The sequence below is a fragment of the Rhinolophus sinicus genome, chromosome 15 (genome assembly GCF_057876585.1).
Source record: "Rhinolophus sinicus isolate RSI-liver-muscle chromosome 15, RSI-T2T, whole genome shotgun sequence".
NCBI classification, from domain to species: Eukaryota; Metazoa; Chordata; class Mammalia; order Chiroptera; family Rhinolophidae; genus Rhinolophus; species Rhinolophus sinicus.
Window position 1 is genome coordinate 65,251,994 of NC_142515.1, and position 17,914 is coordinate 65,269,907.

The window sequence follows — 17,914 nt, forward strand, 5'->3', positions numbered from 1 at the left end:
TTATTTTCAGGTGTACAAAACAATGCAATAGTCAGACATTTACACACCTCAAAAAGTGAGAACCCCCTCCCTCAATCTACTACCTCTCTGAGGTCGTATATAGCTGTTACAACTCCATTGACTCTATTCCCTATGCTGTAATCCACATCCTGTGTGTGTATATATAAAATTATATTTGATATTCAGTATTATTCAGCTTCAGCTTCAGGCGTACACTGCAGTGGTCAGGCATCTATTCCGTCTGTGAAATGGTCTCCCTAATACCGTGTTTCCCTGAAAATAAGACCTAGCTGGACCATCAGCTCTACTGCATCTTTTGGAGCAAAAATTAATATAAGGCCTGGTATTATATTATTATATTATATTATATATATTATATTATATTATATTAATTATATTATATTATATTATATTATATTATATTATATTATATTATATTATATTATATTATATTATATTATATTATATTATATACCTGGTCTTATATTATATTAAAATAAGACTGGGTCTGACATTAATTTTTGCTTCAAAAGACACATTAGAGCTGATGGTCGGGCTAGATCTTATTTTTGGGGAAACACAGTAAGACAAGTGCCCATCTAACACGCTACAAAGTCTTTACAATATTATTGATTATATTCCCTAAACTGTCTTTCATATCCCCATTATACCGTTTGTTGTAAAGTCTATTTTATTTGGTATAAGTACTGCTACCCCAGTTTTTTTTTTTTTTTTTTTCGGTTGTTCCCATTTTCATGAAATATCTTTTCCCTATCCCTTTACTTTCAGTCTCTGTGTGTCTTTTGATCTGAAGTGAATCTCTCTGGTAGGCAGCATATGTAAGAGTCTTGTTTTCTTATCCATTCAGCTACCCTATGTCTTTTGATTGGAACATATATCTATTTACATTTAAAGTAATTGTTGATAGATATGTAGTTATTGCCATTTAATTATTCATACTCTCTTTCTCATCTTAAAGAAATCACTTAAAGGTTCCTTGTAATACTTATTTGGTGGTGATGAATTTCTTTAGCTTTATCTTGTCTGGGAAGCTCTTTAGTCTTAGACTCTAAATACAGCTTTGCTAGGTAGAATAATCTTGTTTATAGGCCCTTGCTTTTCATCAATTTGAATATTTCATGTCAAATCCCTCTCGCCTGCAAATTTTCAGTTGAGAAATCAGCTGACAGTCTTATGGAAGCTCCCTTATAGGCAACTAACTGCTTTTCTCTTGCTGCTTTTAAGAGTCTCTCTTTGTCTTTAACCTTTGGCATTTTAATTATGATGTGTCTTGGTGTGGGCCTCTTTGGGTTCATCCTGTTTGGGACTCTGCACTTCCTGGGCTTTTATGTCCATTTCCTTCTCCAGGTTAGGGAAGTTTTCTATCATGATTTCTTCAAATAGGTTTTCAATTTATTGTACTCTCTTCTCCTACTGGTACCCCTATGATGTGAATGGTGGTATACTTGCTGTTGTTCCAGAGGCCCCATAAACTCTCATTTTTTTTTTTTTAAGATTTTTTTCTTTTTGCTTTTCTGTTTGGGTGTTTTCTGCTTCCCGATCTTCTAAACCGTCGATTTGATCCTCTGTTTCATCTAATCTAGTGTTGATTCCTTCCAATGTATTCTTCATTTCAGTTATTGTATTCTTTATATCTGACTTGGTCTTTTTAATATTTTCTATCTCCATTTTTGTTTCCTATTATTTTGTTGAAGTTCTCGCTGAGATCCTTGAGCATCCTTATAACCAGTGTTTTGGACTCTGCATCTGGTAGATTGTTTGTCTCCATTTTCTTTAGCTCTTTTTCTGGAACTTTGTTCTATTCTTTTATTTGGGACATATATCTTTGTCTCCCCATTTTGGCTGTCTCCCTAGGTTTGTTTCTGTGTATTAGGTAGGGCTACTATGTCTCCCAATCATAATAGAGTGGCCTTATGTAGTAGGTGTTTTGTAGAGTCCAGTAGTGCAGTCTTTCTGGCCACCAGGTGCTTCAGATGTGTCCCTTGTGTGGGTTGTGTGTGCCCTCCTGTTGTAGTTGAGCCTTAGTTTCTGTTTGCAGATCAATGGGAGGGGTTGACCCACAGGCTGACTTGCTGTGAGGACTGACCGTGACTACAGTGGAGGAGCTGTGGGTCAGGGACTGACCCTACAGAGCAGGATTTGCTTTAGTAGGGCTGTGGTGCATGGTCAGTCTGCCCTTTGGGTGCATCGTGCTTGGAGGTGGCCAGGTGATACCCTGGCTCAATCTAAAGCCTGCCACCAGGCATGCCAGCACTGAGTCCTCCTGGGAGGGGTTCTGCTCCAGGACAAGTTCAGCAGCAACCTGTGCCCTGCCTGGGCCACCTTGTATGAGCCACAGAGCAATTCACAGGTACCGCCACCCATGCTGGGCTTGCCTCCAGAGGCCAAGCCATGAATCATATCTGGCTTTCACTAATTCTGGGTTTAGGGCTGCTCAGCCTGAAGTACAGGACTACTGACACCAGATGCTGCTTGTTTGGATTTTGTCACTTTTGAGGGATTTTAGGAAAGTTTGCAGCATGAGCCAAGACAGTCCCTTTTTACAGAAAAGCCCCTGGAAGCAGCTTGGGTGTGCCTGAAATTTGGGTGGGGTGGGGTCTCAGGGAATCATCAGGGTGGGGAAAATAATCAGTACTAGCCAGTTGATGGAGATTCAGATATGGCAGCTGCCTGTGTCTGCACACTGGGATGGATGAGGTTTCAATAAAGAACAATGGCTTCTGCCAGCAACTCCATCTGGGAGAAAGCTGCCCCTCCAGCCGTCACCCTAAGGCCAAACAATTCAGTACCTCCCCATATATCTCTGGTGCCTTTTGAGCTGTTGCCCCAGTGCTGGAGCACAGAGAGAGTTAAGTCTGTGCATGAGCCCATTAAGAGTAGCGTCTGGGACTGCAGCCACCCTTGTCTCACTCAGCCACAATCTCCACTGGTTTTCACAGCTGAAAATTATGGCGACTTCTCTTCCTGACAGTGGAACCCTAGTCTGGGGAGCTTAGTGTGGATCTGGGACCCCTTGCTCCTCTGGAGGGGACCTCCACAGCTGAGACATTCCTCTCATATTTCAATATTCACACACAGGTGTGGGACCAGCCTGTTCTGTGTCTCTGCCCCTTGTACCAATCTTGAAGTGGCTTCTTCTGTATGTCCTTAGTTGTAGGGCTTTGGTTCAGCTAGACTTCAGGCGATTCACAATGATGGTTGTTCTTATTTTTTGTGTCATTAATTAATCTGACAGATAACAGTTTGTTAAAAATAATGACACCAGTAATGTATTCAGTTATGTATCCTTATGTATGTTTAGGTATATATTATACATTATAATATATATAATATATATTATATACATTATATATAATATATATAATATACATATATATATATAAATATAATATATATATTATAAATTATATATATATTATAAATTATATATATTATAAATATAATATATATATATATATATTATAAATAAATAAATAAATATATATATATATATAAAATTATGTATAAGTGTAATGAATGACAACAATGATACAAAGGACAGGAGGAACGAATTAGGATTATTTTGTTATTATAAGGTACTCACACTACCCATGAAGTTGTATATGTTATTTGAAAGTGGACTTTGATTAGCTGTAGATGTATAGCACTAACTTCAGACAACTACTAAAAAAAATTTTTAAAGTACAAATAATATGCTAAGAAAGGAGAGGAAATAGAATCGTATGCTCAATTAAAACCACAAAAGGCAGAAAAGAGTGGAAAATTAAAAATAGGAACAAAGAACAAGGGCAACAAATAGAAAACAGTAACAAATAAATATGATAGATAATAATCCAACTATCTTAATAATCACTTTGAATGTCAATAGTCTACATGTACCAATTAAAAAAGAGATAGAGATAAAAAAACAAGATGTATGTTGTCTGCAAGTAATCCACTTTAAATATAAGATATGTATAGATTAAAATTAAATGGATGAAGAAAAAATATGCCATGCTAACACTAATCAAAAGAAAACAGGAGTAGCTATATTAATTTCAGACAGATCAGACTTCAAAGGAAGGAAAATTTTCAGGGATAAAGGACAATCCATAATTCTCCAAGAACAATCTTTAATGTATATGTGCCTAGCAACAGAGCATCAAGCTATATGAGGCAGAAACGAATTGAACTGCAAGGAGAAACAGATGAACCCACTATCATGGTTGGAGACCTCAACATGCCTCAATCAGAAATGGACAAATTCAGCAGGCAGAAAATCAGTAAGAACACACATAGTTGAACTCAACAGCGCCATCAATCAACTGGATATAATCAATATTTATAGAGTACTTTATCCAATAACAGCTGAATACATAGTCTTCTCAACCTCACATGGAACATTCACCAAGACAGACCATATTCTGAGTCATAAAACACACTTTTAACAAATTTAAAACAATAGAAATTATAGCAAGTCTGTTCTTGGACCACAGTAGAATTGAACTGGAATAACCAAAAAATTAAATTGAATCCATCATTAATAACCTCACACTTAGAACATCCCGCCTCAGAAATGTCCTGTATGTCTTTTGCCCTCTATTTTGGGGTATACCTGACATCATAGACTACAGCCCACTGTCTAGCACATAGGCACCATCACAATCTGGAAGTGGTGATAGATTTAATGCCCCAGACAGCAGCCCTATCAGGATCGATGGATAAAAGCCTCTCCTGGTGGCCCTCAGACAGACAGCTGGGAAAGAGACTCTACATGCCCCTTTCAGTGTCCTCATTGGATCAAGTTCCAGTTGTCCTCAGCCTTTTCTCCTTCTAGCAGTTTTGTCTTAAGTCTGTTTGGATTGCTATAACAAACTAACACAGACTGAGTGGCTTAAATGACAAACATTTAATTCTCACATTTCTGGGTGCTGGGAATTTCAAGATCAAGGTGCCAGCAGATTCAGTGTCTGGTGAGGGCCCATTTCCTGGTTCGTAGGTAGCCACCTTCTGGTTGGATCCTCATGTGGTAGAAGTGACTGGAGAGCTCTCTGAGTCTCCTTCATAAGGGCACTAATCCCTTTTGTGAGTGCTCTACCCTACTCCCTAATCACCCTACCTCCAAATACCACCATACTGGGTGGGAATTAGGCTTCAGTAAATAAATTTTGGGGATCACAAACATTCAGTCCATAGCAGGTTTTCCAGGGGCCTCCCTTATATTCTCTGGGATTTCCTCCATGTAAATCACCTGTATATGCATTCTTGCTCGGGATCTACTTTTGGTGGTATCTCAACTCAAGTTTACTTACCTTTTTTAATTCCAGGAAAATATTTCTGTTCCATTACTCTGCAGAATTTGCCAAAAACTTGAATGACTTAGAAGCAGTTTATTTCCCAGACCCTCCACATACTAGCCCAGCCTGAATGACACATTGATTTTGGTCTTGTGAGACCCTAAGCAGAAAACCCAGCTGAGCCCACCCAGACTTCTGACTAACAGAACAGGATTGTTTTCAGCCACTAAATTTGTGGTACCTGGTTTTCTCACTGATCTTCAGTCATAGGAGCAGTACAAGAGACAGAACTTGTACTCAGTTCAACAGCATCCTCCCAAAATTCATGTCCATTTCAGAACCTCAGAATGTAACTTAATTTGGAAATGGGGTAATTGTGGGTATAATTAGTTAAGATGAAGTCATACTGAAGTAAAGTGGACCCTCAATCCATTATGATTGGTGTCCTTATAAAAAGAGGAGAGACACAGACATAAAAACACACAGGGAAAATTCCATGTGAACATAAAGGCAGAGTTTGGAATGCTGTGTCTACAAGCCAAGAAACACCAAGGATTTCTAGCAACATCAGAAACTAAGAGAAAGGCATGGAACAGATTCTCTCCTAGAATGAGAGAGCGAGAGCGAGAGAGCGAGAGAGCGAGAGAGCGAGAGAGCGAGAGAGACAGAGACAGAGACAGAGAGACAGAGACAGAGAGACCCTGCTTACACTTTGATTTCATACATTTAGCCTCTAGAAATATGAAAGAAAAAATTTCTGTTGTTGAAAGTGACCTAGTTTGTGGTACTTGGTTACAGCTGCCCTAGGAAACTATTATAAGACTTAAGTGTTTTTCTTAAGTGGTCTTTGTTTCATCAATCAAAGCGTTAGCATGAGGCTAAATGAAGCTTGGGCTGAATTTTCCATAATCCAGCCTTATTTGCCAAAAAGTTGTCTATCATTCTGCAGCCTTAGTGAGATTGTGGGGTTTTATTCTCATGTGTGTTTCGTGAAGATTTCAGTGGGAGGTAAAAAGAAACTACTAGACACTGCTATGTAGTATGGCCATTCTATTAATATTGTTGTTGTTGTGTATTTTTTAAATCTACCATCTTTTCTGGAATCAGGTGAGGTATTAAGTAATTACTTATCAAGGTAATAAATATTAATAGAAGGCAAGAGAGTCCTTCAATCCATTATATAAGCTTTGCTTGGGTTATGGGGCTTTGGAGGTTTAAAAGGCCAGCTTCAGAAAACAGACATAAGCCAGTCAATTTCCCTTCAATCACAAAAAAAAAATAAAAAAATTTATGACTTTTCAATTGGTATTAATATCATCATTTGGAATAACATGACCTCAGCATAAGAAAGTGGTCAAGAAAAGGAAATTGAAAAGAATCTGTGAAACATGCAGTTGACTACATGCTTGAGACATTCTTCTACCAGGCTGCCAGAAAAACCCATAAAAAATGCAAATCTGGGTCTACCTTGCCCCTACTTAAACCACTCTGATGCTGTAGAGTGTCTTTAGGACATAATTCCACACTTGATCTGTTCCCTCCCTACTTCCTCCTCCTCATCTTCACGCCCCAGCAGACATTCTAAGCAAGAGCCACACTGGGCTATGCACATCCCCCTGAATATTCCATGCTCCTTTACCCCTCTGTACCTTTACACGTTGTTTCCACCTTGGGGTGGCTTCTCCTCCCCTGCACCCTTGTACTGTGCTGACAAATCCTTCCCTGTACCACCCAGCCTGAGGTGGTCCTCTTCATCCCTAGTGCCCTGCTGTAGCCAGTGCAGGTCTCTATTTTGTACATACCCCCATCTTATGCAATCCTTTGTTTCATGGTTGACTTTTCTGTTATGCAGAGAGCGCCTAGGCAGGCCCAGTCAACCCCATACTGGCAGTCCTGGTACAGTGCCCGTCAGTGTTTGATGATTAAAAGATACAAAGAGGGGCACAGACTGCACATTTATGGTTGCATCTGCGAGCAGCAGCTCAGTGTCTACAAAGTAGAAGTTGTAGAGGTGGATAAAAGTACTTGTTGAGTAGGACGTGGCTACATAACTTTTTAAACTGAAAAAGACAAACCAGTGCGAGCACAGAACCTTAAAAGGCATGCCTTCGCCAGTTTTGTGACTTCCAGGTGCACTATAGTAACCAGATTTGTATCTCCAATATTATTTCCCAGGAAAAGAAACCAGGACCCCTTGGAGGACAACTGATCCCATGGCTCAGGAAAAGTCACCGTTGGTCTGGTCCTGAGTTACTGGTAACAGAAAGTGAGGATGCTTTCAAGATGTCGGGGGAAATGGTTTCCACTACGGAGGATCGAAAAACAGAATAATAATTATGTTTAATTAGAACAAATTAAACCAGTGAAAGCCCACAATCTGTTCACAAAATATTTAAAAGAGTTACTAGATGATAAACAGCAGTTCAGCAAAAAAGGTTGAGTGTAATAGGATTACAACAAATTTATGTTTATTTCAATAAGAACCAGAATATTAATATAAAGGAATATTTTCTCCTAATTATTTGTTAGTAAAAAAAAAATCTGTATCTATATATACATGTACTTTTTTTTCTGAATAAAGAGAAAAGAACAAAATAATGTATTCACAGTGGAAATAGGCAATCTGAAAGGCAAAGTTAGAAAACTGTGTTTTAAAAATTCTCCCACAAGGAATGTTTAAAAACCAGTAGAGTTAGCTTAAGATGTTTTAAGAGAAAATTGTCTGTGAGTAACTTTTCTCAATTAAGTGTGAATTTAAATACATTTAATTTTATTACTTCTGAGCAGATATAATTTATTTGCTTACTAGAAGTCTTTAGAAGACCTTATTCAATAAACATGAAAATTTAATATCTTTTCAAATTAGTGTTTTGGATTTCTTCAGATAAATACCCAGAAGTGGAATTGCTCCATCATACGGTAGTTCTATATTTAATTTTTCGAGAAACCTCCCTATTATTTTCCAGGTACAGCATAGGGAATATAGTCAATAATTTTGAGTAACTATGTATGATGGCAGGAGGGTAATAGACTTATGGGATCACTTCGTAAATTTTATAAATGTCTAATCACTATGCTGTACACCTGAAACTAATGTAAATATTGAATGTCAATTGTAATTGAAAAAAATAAAAAAATTTAACAGTATTTTTGTAAGAATGGATACAAATATAATACAAAGATATATACAGATAGTTTCTTTCAAAGTAGTCACATCAGAAAGTTATATGTTCAGTGTAATGTTACCATTACTTAAAATATTATTAGATCACTAATTTGGAAAATTGGAAATTGTCTAAGATGTAAGTCCTATTTCTTTATTCTTTTCCTGTGTCTTGTCTTACCTCATCTCATCTCCTCTTTTCTCCTCCCTCCCTCCCTCATCCTCCTTCTTCTCTTTCTTCCTCAGTTGTTGGAAATGGTATTACTACTTCCCCTTGCAAAATATACACAGTAAACTCATGAAATCTTCACAGCTGTCATCACAGCTACTTGGCATTTAGTAGCTAGAGCTGTGAACTTCCAATGGCAGCCCCTTAAAGATTTGCCCATGACCCTGGGATCCCTTGGCTGCCTTGGCTCCCATCCATTCTAAGGACTACTGGTTCAACTCTTTAAACATCTTTACCTCTCTGTATTTTGCTCTAGTTAGTCAAAGCTGACATTAGCGAAAAGTCCTTAGCAGTTTGCCACCATACAATAACAACTGAAACAACAGATTTAACTGCCAAATTTGACTTTATTTGATAGATCAGAAGACTTAGGGCCAGAAAGGAGAACTGGTTTGCCTAAAGGCACATGGCTATTCCCAGCAGAACGGGATCCAGAACTCAGAACTAATCATTCCAATTGAGTGAGCTTTCTCTGTATCACACTGCCTCTTACATGCAATAATCTCCCCTTTTCCCCCAGACAACCCAGATGCACCCAACTGCTGAACACAAACATGTTCCCATACATAGGCTCTCAGATGTGGATCAGCCTTTTGGAAGTGGGAGAAACACACCAGGAAAGAATTAGGGAATACCAGATGAGAAAGCAAGTTTATGAAATGCAATGCTGCTTAGTACTTCTCACCACCAAGCTAAGGTGAGAGAGCACCTGTATTCAACATTGCTCTGGGACCCCATCTCGTTTCCCAGACTGTTCCCAGTCTCTGTTTTGCTAAAAAGTGTAACTGGCTTTACATTTGTATTTTAAATATAATACATGCACATGATAAAAAGTTCAAACTATGGAACGCCAACGGTTCTCCCAACTAAAGCTCTGGCATTAGTCTCTACTACTGCTTTCTGCTTCCATAGGGTTCTAGCCTTACCTTCGAGCCTTCCTCTCAATGGCCTGTGCCACTCTTCTGCGCAATGTTCATGGAGAATGCTTGGAAAGAGTGTTTCTGAGGAGTGGTGGATGAAGGCTTGATGGAAATGGACGGAGAGGAGCATAGCCGGTAAGGAAAGGGGGAAATATAGACAAATCTTTCAAGGAGTTGGCTACAGAGAGCAAAGGTGAGGGGAACAGAGAAAATACCTATGATTTGTTTAGCGAACACTCTAGATTTTTCTTTTTCTACAGGATAAGAAAAGGATGTATTTATCCCCCATGCTTATGTTTTTTAATATCTAAGGTGCCGTGGAAATGACATTCATGCAATTTGACTAAAATGTGCCCAATTAAAAAAATTATGCTTGTGTCTTCAAAGACATTTTACTGAATCCCATTTGACTATAAAGAGTGGTCTTAAATTTTCAACATTTTGAGGATGGGATTTTTAAAAATATAGGTTAAATGTAGGAAAATGACCTGTGGGTTTACATTATATCTCCTTTGCTGCCATCTAGTGACAGTTCTAAGTAATGTAAAGAAGTATAAGAAGCTGTGTCCCAGAACATTGAAAATTTGACTAATACTTTCCTATTTCCTTTGTCCACACAGTGCCATCATTGCGTTGCAGTGTTTCCAACTGAGCCTAGGAATTGAATCGCTGATCCACATCAGTGGTGACACTTAACCTCCTCAAGAACACTTATTAAACACGTTTCTGGGTCCTGTATACAGCGAGGGAAGCTGACCTCTGAAAACAAGTGTGGTCCAACTACAGTTTGAAAAGTCGTGAGGACATCATGAAAAATAAACCCACCATTGAACATATACATGATATGTTTACATTGCAGGCAGAAGTCTTCCAGTGAAAAACAAGTTTTTTCTGTAAAAATGTGCTGCCATGTGTGTACATTACTTTATATTTTTGGTATTGTGTCTTTGGGACCAATTCCTAGCATAATTTCTAGGTCGAAGAGGAAATGCATACATAAATCTACTAGAGATTGCCAAATTAGGGGTTCCAACATTTTGTATTCCCATCAGCAACGTGTGAGCATGACTGGTTCTCCACAGCCTCGCCAACTGAATAGGGTTTACACTTTTGGATGATACCAATCTGATAGGTAAGAAGCTGTAGATCTTCATACTTTAAGTTTGCTGTTCATTATTATTATTTCAGTCACGGTCCAGCCAGAAATAAAACCAGACCAATTATTTTAATAAACTAAATACAGGTAAAACACAAACTGGTGGACTCAAGTGGAAAAAAAAATCCACACAAACAAACAGGGTAATACAGAGATAGTAAGTCTAATCAGCTATATTAAAACTCTTCATATTTTGGAATAGAGTAATTTTGGTTTCCTAACTGAACCCTAACTTCTGTCCATGACTGTTTGCCCCAAATCATCATATTGCCCTTTTGACTCACCTGCTTGAATTGACATTGAGCCTTTTAACCCCACGGAATGGAGAGGCTTCTTATTATATATATATCCTAGGGAACCCACAGATTGCCTTGAACATAAGTATATTACCAGAGGCTTTCTCGAATCTGAGAAAGACATTGATCTCAAAAGCTTCGTTTAAATCAGCATGCCTGTCCCTTATTCCAAATTTTTAAAAATATGTGCTTTAGAGGTCTCTTGACAAATTAGGAGGCAGAGTAGCACATTCAATCTTTCCTATTCTCTCAGAGGTCCTTGCTCATGGCATAATTCAGTCTTTAGCCTGCACATGGTACACACATATTTGTTGAATGAATTAAGTAATTAATGAAAGAACAAATGTATAAAATGACATCAAACTTTAAGGAATCAGAGTCTCATGGTGTGAAGGGACCTGGAAGGCCATTCACCTCACTGTCCTCTAAACTGGATGATTACTTTTTAATGACCTTATTCTTTTATGTTCTTTGAATTCTAAAATACAGATAGAGTGTACAGTTTTAGAAAACTTAATGTCATTTCCAACTTTTCAATGACCCAATACTTTGTGTTTACCCCCTTCAAACCAGATCTGGAGCATTAAGGACTTTACAAGCTTTATAACACACACATATATATTTTTAATATCGATTTTGTGCAGGTTGGCAAGGGGCTCAGGAACTATCTGGAATGATCCTTCCATTATGGGAAGTGGGAGCATGGAGAATCACCCAATGGTTTTTAAGTGTTACTTTTGCTTACAAATGGCCAGAACTGTTTTCTCACCTGACTATAAGGGTGCTGGGAAATGTGGGGGAGCACTTGGGTCTTTGCTTACCCAACATACTGTTTCCTCTGGAAGACAATCCCAACACGTCACTTCATTAGATGCTATTCCTTTAAACAAAATTTGTAATGATTCTACTTGTATTTGGTTTTACCACAAGGAATGCCAACTAAGAACTGTGTTTTATAGTTAAGTTATATTTTCTCATCTTTCAGCCGCAACATTTATCAATTTCAAGGTCAACGTCTTGGAGGCCTAACTCTCAGAATAGATATTGGTCAAAGCAGAATAAGCAAAGTTCCAGAGCAGTGCGGAGTTGCAGTCTTTCAGTGTGGGGCAGGGAATGGAAGGAGGTAAGACTTGAAGCCTGGGGCAGGAGGTCCAATTAGCCAACTGGGTCTGTTCTGGGGTAGTTTTTCTTCTAGCAACATGGTTATTTTTCACTGACTCATTGTCTTTTAACCTATGCTCTAAAAACTTTCATCTTATCAAAGGTTGCTGTTTCTTAATTGTGGGAAATGAGTAAACTCGTCATATCACCTCTAGTTGGAACTGGCAAAAATTTTGCAAAGTAAATAGAGACCTCTTTTTAAACTAAAACACTGAAAGTTTCATAGAAAAATATCAAATAGATCGAAAGATATGAATATTTTACGGAAAGTCTAATTTTGGCGAGAAAATGTTAAAAAAGCCCCGCGTTACGACGCAATTTGGCGGGAAAATGCCTGCATACAAAGTGTTAAGGTTGCTATTTAAGGCTCTCCTGAGGCCCATTCCAGCCTCACCTTCCGCAACTCTTGGATGAAACTGGAATGTCAATAAGGCATCTACTTGCTGCTGTGCTGAGATTCTTCTGTGCTTTGCAGCTTCCACTCCATCATGTACCTCTGCCTTTCTCCTCCTTTCTTCCTCCCACTCCCATGCAGATAACACACAGAGCCTTTACATCCCTAAAAATCTAGTTCAGGTGTGGCAAGTTAGTAGGAGGGTTGTCTTTTAAAATCTAGATTTCTCATTTCTCTTGAAAAATCACAAGAACTGGCATTATCTGGGTCTGAATCTCTGCATGGCAGTGGTTGGTTTGACAGTCAGGGTTGTCCTTTCAATGGGCAGGTGCACTGCGGTTTTCAGTACTCCTCACTTCTCACTCACTCATCTCATAGGCTGCTGGCCTCTACAGCCCTTTGGGTTTCTATTCCCTAGTATAAATGCCATCCCTTTCAAGGACCCTTCCTTCTTTCCTGTACCAGATGTAAATTCTTCCATTTTGAAAGGCAATCACACTGTAATTACCTTTTTAAAAAATGTAATTCACTTTCCTACCAGTCTTTTATACATGGCCAGTGCTCGACAGATATTTACTTCAACAAAATGAAATTACTTGCCTCCCTAACATGGGGAATAGTTTGTAGTTATGTTACTTCTATTTTGAAGAGGTACTCCTACTACCTGTCATAAAATTCATACAGGTTCTAAAATTTCCCTTAGAAATTTATTAGATGGTTCTTCCCTTTAGAAGTATCCTTTCTAAAAAAAAAAAAAAAAAAAAAAAAAAGGAAGTATCCTTTCTCTCCAAGAGTCCCGTCAGCCAAAAAACAAACAAAAACTCATGTTTAAATTTATGGGAGTTATACTTTTGTCACTGACAATTTCAGATTTGATTCAATAGCTACTCTGCCTTTGGAGACCTAAGTTAATCAGTAAATTCTCAGCAATGTCCCAGGCTTTATGCTAAGCTCTCTACCTGCATTACTTCATTTAATACCCTCCACAACTCAACCACAGGAATCTTCTCCAATTTAATCAAGAACAAAAATTCAAGTTGCCCAATTACTAGGTAACCATGATGTAAACCTAAGTAGGTAAAACCCTGGGCCCAAAGTCTTCATCATTAAATCCTGCCTACCCTTATCAAAGATTAGTATTACGTATCTAACTGACTTAAGACACCATTTTACGTGAGCACATCATAGCAGTGGTTCTCAAAGTGCATCCTGGACCAGCATGTCGCCATTACCTGGGAGCTTATTAGAAATGTAAATATCCAGCTACAGCCCAAACCTATTGAATAAGCAATTATGGGAGGAGGCCCATAATTTGATAAGCCCTCCAGGTGATTTTGATGCACTCTGAAATTGGCACTCTGGGTCAGAGGTCCCTCCTCAGTGCTCTTACAGCATCCTGTTTGCTTTACTTGTTTCTAGTTTTCCAACTTCTCTACTTGATGACTTACTTATCCTAAGTTCCTTTAAGCTAAGGCTACCTTGATCAGTTTTATTTTGACTACTCTTATTAAATGATTGAGTAAATAAATAAAAGAATGTAGAAGCCAAGCATTTTTTTTTTTAAACTTTTAAGTGTGTTTGCTCCAAGTCAAGTAGTTGTTTCAGTCTAGTTGAGGAGGGCGCAGCTCACAGTGGCCCATGTGGGGATCAAACCAGCATCCTTGTTGTTAAGAGCACTGTGCTCTATCCCACTGGACTAATGAGCCACCAGAAGCCAAGGATGTTTAACAACACATCTTATTCATTGGTGTAGGGTGGAAGAAATTTTATCAGTATTTAAAATAAATTATTTTGGAGCTTCCCTCCTGTACTCCCCGCTCTCACCAATAAAACATCCAGAGCTTGTATAAGGACTGGGCCATAACTCAGTTGGTAAACCTATTATGGTGGAAATTCAGCAGGGTATTGAGGGGCAGCATATTTTCAAAGAGGCAGTGCCTACCAGACTCACATTCTACTGTTACGCAGTTTCTAGTAGTGGAACATCGTCATTAGTTCATTAATTTAAAGCAGCTGTGATTTCTCTTCCTCCTAAGATGCTCATAAAAGGAGCAGAAGGCTGCAGTGCCATGTTAGTTATTACAGAAGGCTACCATAAATGTTATGACCTATTTGCTCCCAGTTTTAGGGTTCTAAGAAGAAATGCAAACCATAGCCAAACTGGGAATACATGAAAATCTGAACAGTATTGGCTTTCTTTTTTATGGCAAATATAGAAGTCTACTTAGGATAAAAATTTAAACTATGAAATCTAACAATTTTTAGAGGTCTTTCTGTTGCAGGGCCCTGTGGTTGCTGTAAAGTTGGAAAACTCATCAAATTTAAGAAAGTGGTTGTTGTGCGGGAGACCCTGCTCGCTGCGCTATTTGTTGTGCAAGGTGGCCAGCGGGGTCTCTAGTCCCGCTCCCCACATAAGAACGCAGGATATGGCTAGGCCAAAAAGGAACACCTATGGAGCCATAGGTAGGGGAGTCACACCACTATAGTCTCACTGGCGGCTGGAGCCACACGACCTGCAACCTGCTGTCTGCTTCTCTGCCTGCCAACCGACTGACTGATCAACCAACGCAGCCGCAAGTTATATCAGGGGCTAACTGGTAACAGCTGACGGTCAATTAGCCACAGCTGACAGCCATCTACTACCCGAGCCAGCACCTTTCCACGTGAGGCCGAGAGCCTGGAAACTGCTCTCTGGGGCTCTGTCCCCACAGTGGTGTTGGTCCCAGTCAGAAGTTACTCCAGACACAAAACTGCTATAAATAACACTGATGGTAGATGCTCAAAATGGCCCCATAGCCACACACCTGCTACAAAGTAACTTGGCTGCAATGAACAGGACACTTGCTAAGCGGTCAAAGATCAAGTGTGTTGTAAAAGGTAACTGCAATCACCTCATACTCACAAAACTCTCTGTGGACATCCTGCTGGATGAAATTGTTGTCAACAAGGCCATCTTCTATGACCCTGCACTCAGTGCAAGGCCAGGTGGGAGGCAAAGTTCAAGTTTGAGGAAATCAAAAACAGGCAAAACAAGTGCTTCTTCCAAAAGCTGTGATTTCAGATGGTCTAAATCATTAAAACAATTTCCCAGGAGAAAAATAAACAGAATATTCCATTAAAAAAATTTTTTTTTATGAGTAACTGTCATTAATACAATAAAAACTGGCATTATAAAAGACCCACAAAAAAAAAAATCGAAGAATGTTAGCATTCAATAGAAATTAAAACCTGAGCTGAAGGCTGATCAGGATGTCTGACACTTAGCACTGTTCCGAAGGAAGCTAAGTAATATGTTTGCTAGACTTTGTAAATAATTCATATAACTCACAAAAGGTTAATTTAGATTTCAAAATCTACACACTGAGCTACAATGCACTGACATTTAAATTAAATGACTTTTGCTATTGGAAAAACATTTAAGATAATCAGGGTTACCAGTTCTCGAAGGGGAAGGCAGGGAGGTATGTAAATTATAGACTTTTAATTAGCAAGTTGAGATTGTTTTGGTAAAACATGGTTTAATTATTTATTCATGTAGATCTAAAATGCTAGCTCAGTTTATCAGAGCACATGAGAATGCTAAAAGAAGTCAAAGGCCCAGAACGGATCAACATAAATCCATCCCAACTTCTGGAAAACAAGTGACACAGTGTAACCATCACAAAGAACAGTACTAGTAGGATGAGACTTGTGATCTAATTCAGTTTTCACTTTGACTTCTAAAGTATCTCTTACTAAGAATTTGGTGAAAAACAGGGAAATTCTACTCCTTTAATTAACTGTCCATAAGCAGAAGAAATAAAAGAAAGCTAATATAAAGTGATGTGCCCTGTTGACTAAAAAATCTGTGAACATGAATACATTTTAGTATGTTGAATCTTGAGTTATACTTACAAACCAATGATTAATACGCTACAACTTTACAAACATAAAATCTTCTCATCTGTTGCAGAACTCCAAAACCAATGGAATTAATTTCTTTTTCCTTTTAATTACTCCTTCAACAGAAAGTCCTAAAACCAAGTAGTCATCAGAATTCCTGCACTTTTACACACGTGTCATTAAACATGATTGTTTTTGTCAAAATGACGCAGGAAACAATTTCAAATGAGGTCAAGGATCTTATATGCTCTCAAAACATATTTTTAGTTCTTTATACTCTAGGTTACATAAAAAACAAATGAGGACAGCTGGACTCACGTAATTTCTTTCAGTCCAATAGCATTAAACTCCCGACATCTCCATGCTAGGAAAGGATAAAATATTTAAGTGCTCTATTATAAAGTTATCTCCAGTTCTAAAAGAGACAGCTTTTATTATTATTACTATTTTTTAAAGAGAGCTGAAGCAGTGCCCTTTACTTAGCGGAGACCAGCCACTGACTTTCTTCCTATACCAGCTTTCCAAGATGATACTACGTGAGTTTTGGCCCTCATATTTTTGCCTCGGGTTTTGCGAGGCTTCTCTTCTTTGTGCACCTTCATGTGCTGCCGAAGATGAGAGCTCTGGCTGAAGCATTTGCCACATTCACTGCACTGGTAGGGCTTCTCCCCTGTGTGGGTTCTCTGATGCTGAATAAGGTGGGAACTCTGGCTGAAACATCGGCCACATTCATCACACTGATAGGGCTTTTCTCCGGTATGAATTCTCTGGTGCTGAATGAGATTTGAGCTCTGTTTAAACCTTTCTCCACACTCATCACACTTATAGGGCTTTTCCCCCGTATGGATCCGTCGATGCTGAATGAGATTAGAACTCTGAAAGAAACTTTTCCCACAATCAACACATTTATGGGATTTCTTTCCAGTATGGATCTTCTGGTGTTGAAAAAGAGTAGAGCTCTGACTGAAACTCTTTTCACATTCAGTACATTTATATGGCTTCTTATCCAAGCTTCTTCTCAGTCTACTCAAGCTTGAATCAAACCGAATGGTCATGCCCCATTTCTGCCGCTGCCGGCCTGTTTTGCGCTGGTTCTCAGAGCTTTTTCCTTGGCTTGAGCGCCGAGAAATACCTCCCTTAGGTTTGCCTAACCGCATGGTGAAGAGTCAAATATATTCTTGAGAGTCTACTGTCTTCTTCTGAATTAATGTTTCTCTTCTTAGAGCTATACAGCTCAGAATTTTCTGGGCGCAGAAGAAAAAAATAGAAACAAATTACAGATGATTTGTTAATTACTCAACTTCGTGCCTCTTAAGACCCATCAAAATTGCATCCATGTTTTAATTAAAAATGTACTGAATACATATGAAAACAGGCAATTATGAAGAAAAAATATTTGCAAAATAATTCTAATAA

General features: G+C 38.5%; 2 protein-coding genes across 2 annotated transcripts in view; both read right to left on the reverse strand.

Moving 5' to 3' along the window:
- Window positions 1–9,016: 9,016 nt before the first annotated feature.
- On the reverse strand, window positions 9,017–17,655 carry ZNF22 (zinc finger protein 22). The gene has a single exon (XM_074337301.2). It carries the CDS (start codon window positions 17,653–17,655, stop codon window positions 16,978–16,980), a length of 678 nt encoding a protein of 225 aa, XP_074193402.1. The 3' UTR covers window positions 9,017–16,977.
- Window positions 17,607–17,914, reverse strand: part of RASSF4 (Ras association domain family member 4) — a 44,635-nt gene continuing 44,327 nt past the window's right edge. Inside the window, exon 11 of the mRNA XM_019710292.3 lies at window positions 17,607–17,742. Within this exon, the coding sequence (XP_019565851.3) occupies window positions 17,733–17,742 (10 nt within the window). The 3' untranslated portion in view covers window positions 17,607–17,732. The remainder of the gene's footprint in view (window positions 17,743–17,914) is intronic.

Excerpts from the sequence above, each read along its gene's own strand:
- ZNF22 (XM_074337301.2), bottom strand. The coding sequence starts at position 17,655 with ATGCGGTTAGGCAAACCTAAGGGAGGTATTTCTCGGCGCTCAAGCCAA.